The sequence below is a fragment of the Hibiscus syriacus genome, unplaced genomic scaffold, assembly GCF_006381635.1.
Source record: "Hibiscus syriacus cultivar Baekdansim isolate YM2019G1 unplaced genomic scaffold, ASM638163v2 tig00110325_pilon, whole genome shotgun sequence".
NCBI classification, from domain to species: domain Eukaryota; kingdom Viridiplantae; phylum Streptophyta; class Magnoliopsida; order Malvales; family Malvaceae; genus Hibiscus; species Hibiscus syriacus.
In genome coordinates this window covers 415,495-432,731 of record NW_024062683.1, presented here as the reverse complement: position 1 = coordinate 432,731, position 17,237 = coordinate 415,495, and the positions used below count along the sequence as shown (strand labels likewise).

The 17,237-nt window shown below is 36.5% G+C and overlaps 2 protein-coding genes, 1 non-coding gene and 1 pseudogene across 3 annotated transcripts; 1 reads left to right on the top strand and 3 right to left on the bottom strand.

The window, feature by feature from the left end:
- The first annotated feature begins 355 nt into the window (after positions 1-355).
- LOC120118001 (mannosyl-oligosaccharide glucosidase GCS1-like) lies at positions 356-9,507 on the top strand. Its single transcript, XM_039138152.1, is given in 22 exon segments — positions 356-658; positions 792-865; positions 1,032-1,283; positions 1,728-1,896; positions 3,085-3,171; positions 3,293-3,361; positions 3,475-3,651; positions 4,238-4,345; positions 5,003-5,036; positions 5,039-5,123; positions 5,274-5,381; positions 5,457-5,530; positions 6,292-6,417; positions 6,979-7,046; positions 7,469-7,618; positions 7,709-7,759; positions 8,015-8,071; positions 8,462-8,608; positions 8,764-8,855; positions 8,944-9,053; positions 9,195-9,258; positions 9,332-9,507. Coding segments are annotated over 22 exon segments (2,550 nt in total). The 3' UTR covers positions 9,477-9,507.
- A 463-nt stretch (positions 9,508-9,970) lies between these two features.
- LOC120118002 lies at positions 9,971-10,730 on the bottom strand (annotated as a pseudogene).
- Positions 10,731-14,431: 3,701 nt separating this feature from the next.
- On the bottom strand, positions 14,432-16,319 carry LOC120118003 (60S ribosomal protein L17-2-like). Its single transcript, XM_039138154.1, has 7 exons — positions 16,280-16,319; positions 16,155-16,191; positions 16,012-16,052; positions 15,118-15,348; positions 14,927-15,029; positions 14,780-14,847; positions 14,432-14,689 (listed from the first exon to the last, which is right to left on the bottom strand). Exons 1-7 carry the CDS (start codon positions 16,280-16,282, stop codon positions 14,636-14,638), a joined length of 537 nt encoding a protein of 178 aa, XP_038994085.1. The 5' UTR covers positions 16,283-16,319; the 3' UTR covers positions 14,432-14,635.
- On the bottom strand, positions 15,521-15,650 carry LOC120118093. The gene has a single exon (XR_005515717.1). It is a non-coding gene; the product is annotated as a small nucleolar RNA snoR74 (small nucleolar RNA).
- Positions 16,320-17,237: the final 918 nt, after the last annotated feature.

Below are 17,237 nucleotides of genomic sequence, written 5' to 3'. Positions count from 1 at the left end.
ACTTCTCAATCCCCTGAAAGACAACTCAGATTTAATAGAAGCTAATTTTCTTCAAAAACAAAACTGAAAGAGCCATTGATTTGATTTTAAATAAGATATATAGGACTAAATGACATATTTCAAGAAAATAGAGACTAAAATCCAAAACATTGAAGAATAAAGAGACTGATTAGATAATAAAACCTAAATTAAGAAAAAGGGTCCAATATCCATCATGGTGGGCTCGGCCCGAAACGTAGCCTGCCCGCCATTTTGGAACCTCTACCTACTCACTGGCGCTCTCTCTGTTGCTCTCTATCGAACAGTGCAAGAAAACATTCCCTAATCTCACAATCATCGAGATCCTAATCCGGGAATGACCGGCGGCGGTCGACGAAGCGCTCGGACCAGAGCTAAATCCTCCAACGATGTCAACGAAGACGATGACGCTTTCAATAAAGCTAAACCAAGCCCTAAACTCCGCAGAGTTAAAACCAAAGATCACGGCAACGCACTTCGAATCCTCAATGCTGATCTTAAAACCATGCTATTCATCGGCATCGTCTCGGCCTTAATTGTCTTCTTTTTTGCCAATCATCTCATTAGCTCAGCTGAAGAAGCTCGGAGACCTAGAGTCGTCACTCCGTTACCAGCTCCCAGAATCATGGACTTGCCTCAGGTACTGTAAAAAGTAAATTTCTATAAATTCTTTCTTTTTAAAATAAAGGTTTTTAAATTGCCCTTACGAATGCAAGTATATATGAGTATTTTTTATGTACGTATTTGGTAATGGAGGATTCGGTTTGTGACAGTTTCAAGGCGAGCATAAGGAGAGCTTATATTGGGGAACGTATCGTCCTCATGTTTATTTTGGGATTCGCGCCAGGTACACTCATATTTTAAATTTATATAACTTTATATGTTGTCCCTTTCACTTTATAATTTGGAGCAGATGAGATAAGTTCATATATATATATACTTTTGGGGGTTGGGCGGGGGGGCTAAAAGCTATTGTGGTTGGGGGGGTGTAATTAGCAATCTGTAACTGGCAGGACACCTCGGTCGTTAGTTGCTGGATTAATGTGGATTGGTATAAAGGATGGGAGGTATGCTATTCGACACGTTTGCCAAGATTCTGATGAGCTGAGCACATATGGCTGGACGAGTCATAATGGACGTGATTTTGGGCATCAAGTTCTGGTTGACCAGGATATGACTTTATCAACAAGTTTCTTGAAACATAAGCAGGATGGAAGTGGCTATGGAGGAGATTGGGCAGTTCGAATTAATGTACGAAGCCAAGGGTCTGTTGTTTGATCTTCTATTTTAGCTTTTGTGTTGCTAATTAGACTTATTAGACTTGGTGCTTTCTTTAAGAGAAGTCATAGGAAAATGTCGAAATTGATTTATGACGGGCCTTAAAAACGTTGAATAACAGAATACATTTTTAAATGATCTGACGATCAAATCTGTGACTTAACATTTTAGTGTTCTGTATCTTTGAATTTTATGTGTAGAATTCTTTCAGTCATTTAATGCATTGAAGAGTTATATTTTCCCATACAGCATGCCCTTCACTCTGAGAATGAGATTTAATTTCATTATTCAGTAATGTGAAATTGTGAATGGAAATCCTGATAAACTATCACAATGAGAAATATTGCTCATTCTCTACATCCTTCCATACACTTATAATTGCATTTACTTGCATGCAATCAAGTTTATAATGTTTCATTTTACATCTCTAGGTGGAATGACGAGATGCAGAAAAACGGGCACCTTTTTTTCTATTTGGCCGATGAAGATGGAAATACTCTAAGTTTAGGTAGAGATATATTGGACATTCACGAGGATTCTCTCCTGGCATCAGGGTTGCGAACAGACATTGGAGAGTGGCAGCTACATCTAAAATCAAAGGTAAAGAGGGAAGTTGAGCGGCAGGGTTGGAAATTACAATGCTTCTATTTGAATGAAAATTTGGTACTAATGCGAAAATTAGTTCATATGGTAGGAAGCACTCATTGCCCACTTGCCATTCATGCTACCAAAGCAACTCAAATATTCTTTTTGTTGGTTAGCATTTGAGAAGTGACTGACAAAAATTGTCCACTAATATAATTTGTCTTCTGTTGCTTAAAAATCATACTTTGCAGCAGTGCCTAATATTTACATAATCACATGTGTGTTTGGTAGTTTTGTTGCAGTTTAGTGTCTTGGATTCAAACTAAACAGTATCTGAATTGTATGAGTCAACTAGGCTACCCTCTTGCTGAATGTTAACTTCCAAATAGCTAATATGCTTCCATGTTATTTCTTGAAATAGTTATTGACTAATTGGAATTTTCCCACTAAACTTCTCACCAACTGCATGTGAGGTCAAGAAGGGCAATTAAGAAGGGCTTAACTTTCTTTGCTTCGATTCATCAGAGGTTTAAGGAACGCTTAATTGTTGAATCAGACAGTAAACTAGCAGTGGAGTGGGTCAAGAATTATGATCGTTGTCCCTATGTCTACAGAGTCTTAGTGAAAGACATTATTATTTTGTTAAGAGATTTGAATGGTATTATTAGATGGGTTGCTAGATCAGCCAATGTTGAGGCTGACAGCTTAGCTAAGGCTGGTATTGGCTAGTTCCACAGTTTTCATTAGGTTTTAGTTAGCCTTTGGGTTGATTATGGTAAAGGGAGTGTTTTGTTTTTAAACATTATGTATCTTTCGGTTATTAATGAATTCTAAGGCACTCTTTTCCTCCTTCCGCTGATTAAGTAGCACTTTGTGCTCCATTAATCGTGAAGGGGGTTTTTAACGAGGCCTACCTTCTTATAAAAAATAAACTGCATGTGAGAGTTCGGTATCTGGATTTTTTTGGGTGCCGTTATAAGCTTACAATTTAGGGGGGAGGGGGATGCAATTCACAGTGTTTGAACCCTGAATGTAGGGTGCAACACCAAGTGGCTTAGCCACTACACCAAATGGGTATGTGCGCTCAATATCTAGATTTTGTTATGTAAAATAATGGGCTTCAATGAATTTTTGTTTTTTTACAAGTTTTACATCGTAGTTGATACTGATTTCTGGCCAACCTATTTTCTTCTTCTTTTGTAGGCTGATCTGGAAGTACATTATTCTGGTTTGAGGACACCTTATATCCACAATTTGTCAGATCTTGTCCAAGAAAACCTTGCGTCCCAAGTATGTCAGATTTTCACATGCATCCTATATTTTTCAGTTGTTGGAGACTTAGACAAAGTTTTTTGTTATTTGATTTTTTTAATAACTTGTCTTCACCCTTTCTTCTTTTGCCTCTTACTAGTTAATAAGATTTAATCGGCTGCAACTACCTGATATCTACCAGAGTTCTTCAAACATTTTAGTGTTTCAGGTAATATCATGTACGCAATGAATGCTACTACACTTGAAATATTCACATTCTTGATGTTAGCTTTGATTTGACTTTCTTGCCTACCACTTCCTTGGTTTTCAATTTTTATGCAGATTTCTGGAAGGATTCCACTGGAAACAGATATTGTTTTTGTATCTGGAACTGGTAAGAATTCAAGAGTAGAAGAACGCATAAACAATCTTGCAGGTGTCTCATTGACCAATCAACTAAACAAGAAACAAAGAGAATTTGATGCTAAATTTGCGAATTGCTTTCAGCTTGCTGACAAGGTATTGATTCTTGTGAAGTAACTCTTCCACATATGCTGTGATTCTTCACATTTTATTACTTGTTCTTTTGACTCTGCATTATTCCCTTCTGGTCACTTTTGATCATGTATGGTAGGAAACAATTCTCCCCCCCCCCAACCCCCAAGGTATTGGGTTATGAATGAAGTTTTTTAGAATCTTTGGCCATGATCAACACGACTTTCAACCTAAGTCATTGAATCATGTTGTAGATTGTTTTTCTATGTATGTTCTTGAATAATGAGACTCAATTTTCTGGTGACCATTTGTATTTTCTGGAAATGATATTTTTTGCCTTATGCATCAGTCTTTATAGCGTAATTGGAAAAAGGAAGTCTTAGTAGTTGATAGATTTCTTTCTCAATTATTTTGGAACTCAACTGAGCAAACTATCATATCCTCTCTTTTTGAAGATAAGTTTTGATTTTGCTTGGTGTCATTATGGCTATTAAGATTTCTTAGTAGACATTAAGAGTTGTTTTCTTTTCCTTCGTTTTCTATTTTGTCTGCATGCTGGTGTTAATTTTGCTCTTCTAGTAACTCTGATGTTGTAGCATTGCACTTGCAGCTTGATTCTAATTCCATTCATGTGGGCAAGGCCGCTATTGGAAATATGTTGGGTGGCATTGGCTACTTCTATGGCCAATCAAAAATCTCAGTTCCTAAAAATTCTAATGTGTGTTACTTGCAATTTGTTTTATTATTATTATTTAGTTAATTAATCTAAGGTTTTTCCTGGTCATTCTAGTCATTATGTTTCTTTTTGGAATTATTCATGTTTTGCTTTATTATCCCTAACTCTCTAATTCGTTCCCTAAGAAGATAATTTGCTGTTTTTCAGTTGACTTTTAGTTCATTAATACTTTTTTAAGAGACAGATATTCGATAAGCATCTGGGGAGTAGGGGTACATGATTCTGAGGAAGCACCAAATGTATGTTTGCTTGGCCCTAAGTAACAACCATTTGGCAGCAGTTTCTCTTTCCAAAATGCTTCCTGAAGTTGCAGCTGTCATATAATGTCTTTCTATATCAAGTCCTTTAACATTATAATCCTATACGATGGCATATCATTTGGTTAATCTTCCTTTAGGATCTCTTCTGTTCTTATTTGAGAATCTATTGGGGATTTATTGTCCAAGAGAAAGGAATACCTGAACCAGGAAACTTTAGTGATCAGATTCTAGACTCTTGCTGTTTGTTAACCTGGTCCATGTTATTAGTTTGTAGGTGTCTATTCTTAACTCTATTAAGAAACAGTAGATCTTGTACTTACCATAAACTGTCATTTATACTGTGAGACAAAGCAATACAGCGGGATAACATATCTTGCAGGTTAAAAGTCATGATGATTTTCTTCTATATTGGCCACTGAGCTATACACAGCTGTTCCAAGTCGACCATTCTTTCCAAGGGGATTTCTCTGGGATGAAGGTTTTCATCAACTACTAATCTGGTTAGTTATGCATTTATCTTAAAGATAAATTTCTTGATTGTCATTTGTTCATTTCTTCAGTGTGCCACACAATCTATAGTTGATTAGGATGTATAATGCTTATCATGCTTGGGGCATATGTTTGCACATATGTCGATAAATGTTGAGCAGGCGTTGGGATCTTCATATAAGCTTGGATATTGTAGGACGCTGGTTAGATTTGATAAATATTGATGGCTGGATTCCTCGTGAGCAAATTTTGGGTGCTGAAGCACTAAGGTAATTTGCAGTAAATTCTAAGTTCCAAGTTATATCAGTTGATAAAATTCTGTGTATTCTATGGTTTAATTGCAGTAAGGTTCCTTCAGAATTTGTTCTACAGCATTCAAGTAATGGAAATCCACCAACATTATTTTTGGTTTTACGTGGTAAGTTTTCAAATTTAATTTTTTTTTCCTATCAAAAAAAAAAATTAATTTGTTTTCTACTGATGTTGGGAGGTGATTTAAGTCGAACAACTCAATACTCATATGACAAGGAAGAGAAGATTATTTCAGTATCATGAAAAGGATTGCTGCATTGATGCAATATGATTTGAATAATTTGTGAATGTAGTAGGATTTGGTCCTATGTTCTCTTGCAATGGTATGCTGTTCATCCCAGTGCATAACCAGAGGGTGATGTACCACTAATGGTTTAAATGACTATAATTATTGTTCTTAAGTAAATAGATGTTTTTATATGAATTCAACCAGTTATTTTCTGATGGAGGAACATTTTTGACTGCTAAAAATTTCGGGTAGAAAAACTGCACATTTCACATGTGATTATGATAAAAGCTGGATCAGATCTGTGGATTAGAAAGCCAAAGTCTAGTAGTGTATGGTTTGCTTTGCGAATTTGGCCATCATTTTGGACATAGGTCGATAAACTATTTAGATTAGGTTCCACAGCTGGAAAACATTCATTTGGTAACAGTGCTTTAAAATGTCCAGGGACTGTTGCACATGAAATCAGAATATTTTGTTGCTTATGCTTCTTATTTTTCAGGAGTGTCCCTTTTGGATACAGTTATGATTGCCAGATATTTAGATCTTATTTTCCTTTCTTTAGTCTGACTTCATTATTTTTCCTGGATTAAGATTCTATACACATGGTGTGAAATGTAGTATGAATTTGTCTCTTCCAGATCTTGTTAATGGTATAAAGAAGAAAAAGTTTACGGCCTCTGAAAGCAATGAGATCATTTCCTTCCTACGGCAGGCTTTTGTTCGGCTTGAAGCATGGTTCCAGTGGTACAATACTACCCAGTCTGGTATATTACTAATATTTTATCTTTAGTACACAGTTCACAGAAATAATTGACCTTCTCACACCAGTTTCCTTTTTGGCTTCTGGAATGGCATTATGACATCATGTAAAGGAGGTAGAGTCAGACCAACCTTTCACAGAATGCTCCCTTGTGTGTTGTGTCTAATGCAACAAGTTCAAGGTTAATGGCGATATGGTGGAGTTTTGAGCAAGGCTATTGAGAATGTAGCTCAAATTCTTAGAGATATAAGCAACTAAAATTTCTTACTATTTATTCCATACTTGCTGGTAGAATAGTGATAGAAAATATAAACACGTGAAAAATATGGCTTGAATTACGGTTTTCTTGTGTTTCTTAAACATGAAACTTTTGGGAGCACGTTTCCTGCACTAATATTTTTTAGAAATTATTACTAGATATTTATGAGTCTCTTCTAGTTTTCTGAAGTACGACATGGATACTTGCAGAAGCCATTTTGAACTGTTGAGAACTTGAGATAATGAAAACTTTCGCTGTATCTATCACCTCCCCTCTTTAATTCTGCTATTATTTTTATGACATCAGGCAAGGATATTGGTAGCTATTACTGGCATGGGAGAGACAATTTGACAATTCGTGAATTAAACCCAAAGGTTATATGTTGCTGCACTTCTAAGACATTGATAGTCCTCTGAAATTATAACTTTTTGCTTTCTTTACAAGCTTTTAAATAGAAAATGATTTTTGTGTGTATTTGAAGATGCCATTGTAGTTATGATGCTTGAAAAATATATGTTTTTTCTCACTGAGCTTGAGCCTGGGATGGGCTACAGATTGGATGTTTTAGGTGCAGTTGGATTCAGACCTTGTCTAAGGCTTAAGGGCTTTTTTGGTTCATGATTTTTGAAACAAGTCGGCTTATTAAGTTTTTGTGGAACTTTGGTTAGAACAGTTAGTTTTCCTTTCTCATTTAAAATCATATACGTTGGATTTATATAAAAAAAGGATAAAGTTAATAGAAACTAAGCTTTCTGAAGACATCTGTAGTAAATGGAATGGTTTTGGCTCTCTGCAGACACTTTCCTCTGGGCTGGATGATTATCCTCGTGCATCACACCCAACTGAAGATGAGCGTCACTTGGATCTTAGATGTTGGATGCTTCTTGCGGCAGATTGCATGGTTTCAATTTCAGAATTGGTTGGGAAGGAATATAAACTTGGAAACGTTAGAAATACAGTAATTAGAATAAAATATCCCCAATAAGTATCAGAAATTTAACTATTAACAGTAGATCTTGAAAATGAATTTGTTCAGGACTATGCTTCTGCATCTAAGCTGCTTTCAGACTTCGATACTTTGAATGAGGTTCGTCTTTCATCTTTGCTCAAATTGTTTTTTTATTAAGCGATGCACAATTCTTAAAATTATAATATACAACGGTTCATTATAGCCTTGTTATTATGCATGGCTTTATTTTTCTTTTCATCTTTTACCTCCATTATCTACAAAGAGCAAAATATGGAAGCGTTAAATGTTCATTCAATGTACATGACATAGTTCTACAAATTGCACTTAGAGTTCAGCTTTTTTCGGGTCTCATTTGAGTTGATGTTTTACCAGATGCACTTTGATCATGCTTCTGGAACTTATTTTGACTTTGGAAATCATACGGAAAAGGTATACTTCTTGCATCTTGTTTTTTTATAAGATAAGTATATTTATCTGGTAATTTATTCACGAATGAAAACATATGTGCTACATGTTTTCCATTTTATCTGGCATTATATGCTGCTGATGAAACTCGTCTACAAGATTCACTTATTTAATGCACATTCAAAACTTTATCTTAAGCTAACAATTCTCTTTTGGGCATCGCACTGTTCTGTGGCTGTTATTGTAAATGGAGTGCGAGACTTTTTTATTTAACCTGCTAAGATTCACAATATTGTAATATGAAGCCGGATTTTCTTCTGTAAAATAGGTTTTTATGCTGTTTGCGTAGGTCTCTGGTTTCCAAACTTGAGTTGCCTTTTCTTTTTTTAAGCACTCTGCTGTTTTTTATTATAGGTCCGTTTACGTTGGAAAGAAGTGATAAGAAATAATTATGTGAACCGAGAGCTTGTGCGGGAAGTATTGGAAAGGCCAGAGCTGAAGTTGGTTCCTCATGTTGGTTATGTCAGCCTTTTCCCATTAATGACAAGAATTATTCCATCTGTAAGTTTCCTAGATGAAATTGGTTCATGTATCAGTTCACAGATGCTTTTACATTGTTGTCATTTTTATCTTTTTAAAACTTTTCATTCATCAACATAGATTTCTATTGCTTTTTTTTTGGATATAATTTCTTATATTATACTTCGTTGGTGCAGGAATCGTGGATTCTGGAAAAGCAGCTGGAGCTCATTTCAAACCGGAGCGTCTTATGGACTAATTATGGACTTCGCTCGCTTGCAAAATCTAGGTAATATACTAGTTTTTCTGTTAGGTTTAATGCTAAGATTTGCTTTAATCAGTGAATATATAATTAACTACGGTCTTGCATGCCTTAGCTCCTTGTACATGAAACGCAACACAGAGCACGATGCACCTTATTGGAGAGGTCCTATTTGGATGAATATGAACTACATGATCCTTTCTTCACTCCGGTATTACTCGTTAGGTAAACTATTTCCGCCTAAACTTTCTTCGACTTTTCTGCATATAACTACTAGAACCCTGCCCCTCGAAAAAAAAGGTTGATCGTTTTCCTTTTTACTTGGATGCCTCTGTTCCTCCTGATATACTGAGCAATTTTCCCCAGAGAACGGACCGTACAGAGACAAAGCCAGAATCATTTATGAGGAGTTGAGACAGAATTTGATAAGGTATGCATTCGAAATTAACTACTGTTAACCGTTTTTCGAATACGATTCAAATTGCTTTTGCACAATGTGACAGAAATGTGGTTGAGAACTATCACGACACTGGGTTCTTGTGGGAACAATATGATCAAAAGCAGGGAAAGGGAAAAGGGGCGCGCGTATTTACTGGTTGGACAGCACTCGTGCTGTTAATCATGGCAGAAGAATACACTGAAATGTAACCACATTTTACAACTAGTGGTTTCAAACTGCAACAAAGTCCCCTGTAGAAGAACTGTTCTATTTTTGTTCTTTTAGTTACTTCAGCTTACTTAGAAAATGACTGAATCTAATTTATATTTGAGGTCTTCAAATACTAAGCCCAAATCCTCTGTAAACTTCACATATTCTCATTTTTTTTTTAAAAGTAAAAGCAAAAATGATGCTTGTTTGCTGAAAACCCTGCATTTTATTCAAAAGAATTGATTAAATTTTCATTAATCACATTTATTGGCGAACTTCATGCAGAATAAATAGTAAACCATATTATCCTTGTATTATGTCCATGAAAGCTTTGAATTATATGTTTACATTTGATAATACTCACTTATGAATCCGTTTATCAACTACCCAAAAAGCAGGAGCAAAAGATATGGGCATTGTGATCAAGGAAATTTCGAAGAAAAGCAAAAGGCAAACATAAATCTAATTAACAAAGTTCAATCCCAAGTTCACGACCAAATCAGTCTATTGACACAAATCAATTGAACTTAAATGCAAATACATGTGAGATTGGTCATTTGAGATCCTCAATTTGTCCAGACCATGCTTCATTCAAGCTTTGATTGTCACACTGCACAGGCACAATCCAGATGGCTTTATAACAGAAGTTTGCCATTCCGAACCCGGGACTGCATCCGGATTGTACAAAAGGGTGTGGTAACCGGGGTCTCCTTCCACCGAGAATAATAGAAGTTTCCTGTCTAGTATCCCGAAACGGAACCCTATACTTGTGCTACCCGTCAATGGCACCGGAACCATCTTCCAAGAATTGTCGTCTGGGTTGAAAATCGCCAGCTTCCGTTGGTTCTTCCACTCCATGCAGAAAAGCTTCTTCCCCAGCACAGCATGGGCAGTGACCATCACTCGACCGTTTTTCATCTCACACCAAGTGTGCTTCTCGGGGTTGTATACATCGACGAACCGAGAGTTTCCAATAGTGAAGCTCGACCTACCACCCAAGACAGAGTTTTCCATTCAATCCACATGCGAAACAACCCCAACGAGGTCGGCGTAGACTTTCAATAAGGGTCCACTTATCTGCGTCGGGGTCATACACTTCTGCAGTGGAGAGGCTCTCGCCATCAGCCCCATATCCTCCAACAACGTAAACCACACCATTGACCTCCGCACAAGCAAAATCATAGCGAGCTACATTCAAGTCAGCTAGTTTGCTCCAGCTGCAAATGCGAATATGTGTTAGAACCATAAGGACGAAAACTTTACTCTTATGAGTTTTAAATTCACAATTTGAGAGAATAGAGGTGAATAAAAAATTAACAAGGCTGTCTTAAAAGTTCGTGCCAAGGCGATAAAGTATAGCTCAAGTTGAGAAAAGAGAAGGATGGGTTGTGTCTTGTAGTAACAAATTTTTCATATTTTATCCCTCTAGAATAGGCTCATCACCTTGACTTCCGTGCTCCCAATATCATTCCACACGATCAACTTTAATTACTGACCGTTAATTTCAACGAATCGATCGGTAATGTGGCGTTTTCATGAGAGATTTGCATGAACAAATGACATTTTAAAAAAGAAAAAAAATCAACTTGAATGAGATTCCATTTCATCCATGCCATAGACCTGGGAATGTTAGTGATTGATTGGAGTTCTGGGTTTGTGCTCCATGGCGGCCGCCTTTCCTCCGCCATAAGCAACCAAACAAAGTCCAGGACGCAATGGACCGGACTGTCGGTTGTTTGTGGTATTGACGTAATTGTGTTTGTTAAGTGAGTCGGCTTTGTTTTGTTTTGGGGATATATTAATATATTTATTTTGGGGGGTGAAGGAAGATGGTGGTGGAGTGGAGACGAAGTTGACGGCCAATGGGCGTTTTGGATTATTGTAGGACCCGAGTTTGATGGGGCGGTGCTGGCGTTGGCTTCGACGTAGACTCAGGGTGGGTAGAAGAAAATTAGAAAACAAAAGTTGTTGAAAATTGCGACTAGTTGGTATGGAAAGTTACGTTTGTGTTCATATTGATCGTTGGGCCGGAACTTCACCAAATTATTTAGGTCGCCTTATGTGGACAACGCCATTAACTCGGTCTGTTGTAGAGAGTTATGTAACAGACTATCTCGGTGTGGATGAGCATCGGGTTCGAGCTGTTTTCATTGATTCATGCCCTTGTCATTCTCCAATTCCCCATCTTACCAACACTCATTCATGTATTGGTGCGAAGCATCATTTCACGATTGTGTTTTCACTTCCATCGGATTATGATGGGATTGTGCACCCCTCTCCTCCACCTGCTGTTATGATGTAAAACAATTAGTAGTTTAGACTTTTGGCCACTTTAATCCTTTTGATGATGTGGCACAATCATATACTGCCACATCATCAAACTAAAACGGAAGAGTTGCCAACCACCAATGTGAAATTAATTGGGGGAAATTATCAAGTTTAAGGACGCATGTACACCAAAATAAAAGGTTAGGGACTTGAGTTGAAAAAAGTGCCAAGTTTAGATACTAAGTTGGAAAAAACTGAAAAGTTTCAAGGACTAAAAGCTGCTTTATCCCTTCTGAAATAATAGTCTAGTGAAAAATGCTTAAATCCACCGTATCTTAAAAAGTTACATTTCTAAACAAGTTTCTTCCTTCAAGTTGACATGCCCCTCTTTTGTTTACAACTTATATAACCAAAAAATCATGTGGGATTTACCCAAAACAATTTGTATCGCATTAAACCTTTTTTTCTACTGGTCATGTTCCACACTGTTAATAATTTAAGAAAGCAACATATCTTCTTTTCCTTCGATTTGGTATTTTCCCGACCTCTCATCCTAGATATGGCTTATGTGACTAACTTGAAATTTGGGATGTCATTTGCAGGTACAAGGTGGGAGATATGGGCATTCAGCGAGCTGAACCCCGGCTGGAACCAAAGAAACATAGGAGGCAGTCACGGAAAAAAGATTAGATGAATTAGACGAACTAGATGATGACGATAGCCTAGACTTGAAAAATGATCCAATTGTAGGGAAAAATGAGAATGATAAGGTTCCTAACCTAGAATTTCCATGGAAGAGATTGTGACCTTGATCTGCTAGCTTGATACTAGCCTCTTAACCTTTGATGCTAATGGGATTTGTCAAGTCTTGTACTGCATGTAATTCACTTTTTCGGCACGGTTTTAAAGCATAAAGCTTTACATTATCTTCTTCGACATTTCTGCAGCCATCCAAACAGAGGCTTTCTGGCATCATCATCTGAAATGATCCCAACACATAACCAGCCAACGAATGAAACCACTGCAGACACCAAAAGCAGTATCTGCATTATCTGCTCTGCTAGCTTTTGTCCTTGCCAATCCATCAATAAACACAACTCAACACCAATCAACGATAACAAATACCAAAACCGATTAACCATAATATAACTAAAAGACATTAATCTTGGCTATTGTTATTTCCCATTTCACTACAATTGCAGATACCATCTTTGTCAAACCATATAGATCGTTGATTGTGACTTGACAGCGAAGATAAGTAAATCAAAGCCCTAGATGTTGTTTGGTTAGCAAGAAAATAAAAGGATAGAGAAACGTAAAGCCACGGAAACTAAAATGTCCGTTACAAACTCATCAAAATCATTCGCGATCAGAAGGGGGAAAGAACAATAGAGATATCGGAAATTGAGAATCTAACAGTGAAGGCTAAACATTATGAGCGTGAATGCCCATTCTCTTTCATTTTCAATATGGTTTTTTTTATAAGAATTGGAGGTCTCGTTAAAAACTCCCTTCTTAATTGTTAGAATATCAACCGATAGCCTAACAATCAGTCGAAGGAGAAAAAGAATACCGCAAGTTTTATTAAGTAGAAATATAAAATAACCCAGTTTAGTACAACCAAAACAGCCAAGCAATACAATCAAAACAAGACACAACAGTACAAACAGTCTCTAAGGACCCCTACATCACCCAATCCCCTTCTTAGCTAACTCATTCTCCGCCCAATTTGCGCCTCTCTGAATGAGGCGCACCAGCACCTCTTTAGAAGTAACACGGGACACAATTTCCTTAATAATACCTTCAAAACAGGATGGACACGAATCAGAATTCTTAATTCACTCAGTCGCATTCCTACAATCAGTTTCCAAGATTAGTCGACCCTTGGACCCCCAAGCTGACGAGTAGAAAAACCGAAGACCCTATCTAATTGCCTTTAATTCAGCCAGAGCAGGAGGTCCTGAACCACAAGGCAGTGAGAATGACCCTAACTTTTTGCTGCTTGAATCATAAGGAGCAAATAATACGAATCATAAATTTTGGAAAATGTAAACCTTAAAACAAAGAGGAAACTTACTTGGAAGTGAAGTCAGAAGCGAAGAGGAGGAGAAAATGTCTGAACTCTGGAAGACAAAGTCAAGAACAAGTAATAGAGTGCACGGTACGTGGAAAAATTCAAGTTCAGATTTTAATATATAAGGAACTGGCGATGCTTTATGGCCATGCGATCCTGAGCAAGACTGGATACAATAGCCGTTGGATCAACTTTTCAAAACTGAAAAATGTTTTTTGTAACTAATAAATCCTTTACATTAATGTTCTTTGAATTTGTTATGTGAAAAAAAAAAAATTACTCTCATTTGTGACTCCTAGGTCTCCTCGTCCTGACGCTGTCTAACACCTCTCTGCTTTTCCCAGTCCACTCCCCCTCCTTTCCTAACACCTCTCGGCTTTGTCTAGGGATATATACAACTCCTTTGGTTGTCCAGAGTGGATAGAAGGTTGTTTCTTCCCTACGGTGACCTTCGGCATCCGCTCGAGGGACAACAAGTCGGCACTGCCAGAGCCACTACTAAAACCACTAGGTCCATCAGCGGTGAGAGAGGACATTGAGAACTAGGCAACCAACTTTTGCAATTTTGATCCTTTTCCACTAATTATTACTTATGGCAATGACAATTTTTTGTTAACTTCATGCAAGATGTAAAGACGTAGATTAAACAAAAAGTCTCCAAGAGGAATCTCAGATAACATTTAACTAAAACATGATTTCAGAAAACATCTTAAATAACAACTCATTCTGCTTCAAAACTTCCTCTGAAAGAAATCAGATGTTCGAGATACAACTTTCATCGACTAAAATTCCAATCATTCACTTGAGGAAGCACGTTTACGCAGAGACTTGAGGCTTCTTCGACTTGCTAGCCGCCAATTGAGTCTCAGGCTGGAAGAAGACGGAGATATTTTCAACCAAAATACATTAACAGCATATTTTCAAACACTAAAGAGATTGTAAGTTTTGTTATAAATTTACCTCTTTCTTGACAGGCTCTTCCTTCTCGGACAAAATTAGCTCGATGTGGCAAGGGGAAGACATGTAGGCTAGCAAAAGAAACAGTCATAAACATACAAAGACAAAATAGAGTGCATAGAAGGATAAGTGCAAGGTTCTAAAACGTACGATTGATTCTTCCATGGGCACGGTAAGTACGACGCCTTTGTTTTTGAGCCTGGTTAACCTGGATGTGAGAAATGTAGAGTGCATCAACATCCAAACCTTTAACCTGCAAAATTAATTTAAGTTTGTTGTGAACGGAAATTAATAGACCTGAATACCAACAAGAATAAAATAAAGCACAGCAGCAAACATACCTCTGCATTACTCTCAGCATTCTTCAGCAAATCTAGAATGAATTTGGCAGATTTTACAGGCCAGCGACCTTGTCCATTAGAATGCCTGTTCTTTGCCTGAGCTGTACGTCCTACACCACGGCAAAAGCGTCGGAAAGGTATGGCCTGTTTGTGAGCCATAACATCCTCTAAGTACCTCTTAGCCTTTACCAATGGCAACTTCCTGATAGCAAACGCAGTCTCTCTTGTGTTCTATAGAGCAATAACCAGGTACGAGACTCGAAGATTATCACCAGCAAATCAAAAACATAACAAGTGGGCAAACAAAAACAAAACGAACCAAGATCGATAATCCTTTAAAAAACAATTAAAAGAATTTCCGTATCATTATTAATCAAACACTAAAATCTTTCCAAAATAATAAAAATGTGGCATCATTTACTGAACCTTCAGTCACCAAGAAGATCTAGAGGTTCGCCTAATAACAATCCAAGTAATTTTCCTGAAGTTGACGAAAACCACACTCGCAAAATGCAACAAGACCCTGCTTTTTCGACAGGTTTAGGAATCCAAATAACAAGCCAAAAGAAATAAAAAAAGCTAAAACAATGCGTCCTAAAAGATTATAAAAAATCACTTAAAGATACTCCCTCGAGCAGACATGAAAGAAAAAACATAAATGATTCGCCGCTGCTTATATAGACAACAATATGAATATTTATAAATACAAGAAAACAGCAGAACCAAGCCATTTGACATCTAGTTAACAATCATGAAACAACAGCAACAAGCAAACATAGTACATTGAATCTTCAACCATGTATAATAACAGACACTCCTAAGCAACAAGCAAACCAATACCCATAAATTTATATGAAGATCAGATCAAATTATAGCAAAATAAAGCTATAATACCTTGAAATGAACCCTGAGATCAGAGCCCCTTGCCTTGCAGGCTGCACAAGATCAACAAGAACCATGATTTCATTCTCCAACAAAAAATGGGCATAAAGAGAGATTAAAATGCTCAAAAAAAGAGAGAACAGATGTGACTTTACACTTGGTAGGGTTATCTGGCTCCTTCGAATACTTCACCTGAGAATAAAATAAAAAACAAGTTTAGTGTTCAATCACCACCGAAAAATAGAAAAAAATGAGAATATGAACGAAGAAAGATGAGTACCATGGCTGCTAAAATGGTTGCCTAAGCTACTTCTGCCGCCTAAAAGAAGAAACTAGAAAGGAACGAAGATAGGACAACTTATATAGGATAATTCTAGGGTTTTAAGAGCTTCCAGAATTGGGGTTTTAAGTACCCAGATCCAAACCTAGATTTTAAAGCTTTTAGAGACCCAAGAGGCCCACACCATTTTCTTGAGAAAGAAGTAACACCATCTATGATATTATTTTTTAACTAGCAAATGATAATATTAGATCACATAAAAAATACATATATATATATATATATATATGCATTCACCGTAAATTTAGAATAAATACGAATAAATATTTTTTAATATTATAATCATGGACAAACTTTACTGGGTTAAGAGGAGTCTTAGACCCCGTCAATTCTTGTTTAAGTATTAATTAATATTGAAAAATAAATAAAGAAAAATTTACATGGCCTCCTCGATTATAAATTTATATTTATATAAAAAAATAGATTAACACCTGGTTCAATAAATTATTGGTTCCGCTCTTGATTATAATTCATATTATTTATGTAAATGTAAGTTTAAATATCTAAATTTAACTTCAAATTACATAAAAATGTAAAAAAGTTAAAATATTAATCATCCAAATTATATTGTATTTGTAGTTGATATAACGAAAATTCTATACTTCCAATCTGTTTTTTTTAGGGTTTTCACATAAATATGTATATTTTTATTTGTGATATCGTTTCTTTAATCACTAATTTATTATGATTTCGGGCACGTGAATGATTTCAGAGCAGCTGCTCCCCACCGCCCCCACGTTATTAAACCTCTGTTCCCCCACTTGGCCCGACACCCTCTCACTCATCCTAATCTAACATTATTAATTGATCTAACATTACACCTTTTCATATTTTTTTCTATTATATAGTAACGTAACTATAATATATGTTTAAATTTTTTAATATTTTATATTAAATG

What these genes read in the sequence shown, in the direction of transcription:
- LOC120118003 (XM_039138154.1), bottom strand. An exon ending in ATGCTGAGAGTAATGCAGAG is followed by an intron (nt 15,030 to 15,117) that starts GTATGTTTGCTG and finishes TTAATTTTGCAG; the next exon opens with GTTAAAGGTTTGGATGTTGA. An exon ending in TGCCCATGGAAGAATCAATC is followed by an intron (nt 14,848 to 14,926) that starts GTACGTTTTAGA and finishes TTCTTTTGCTAG; the next exon opens with CCTACATGTCTTCCCCTTGC.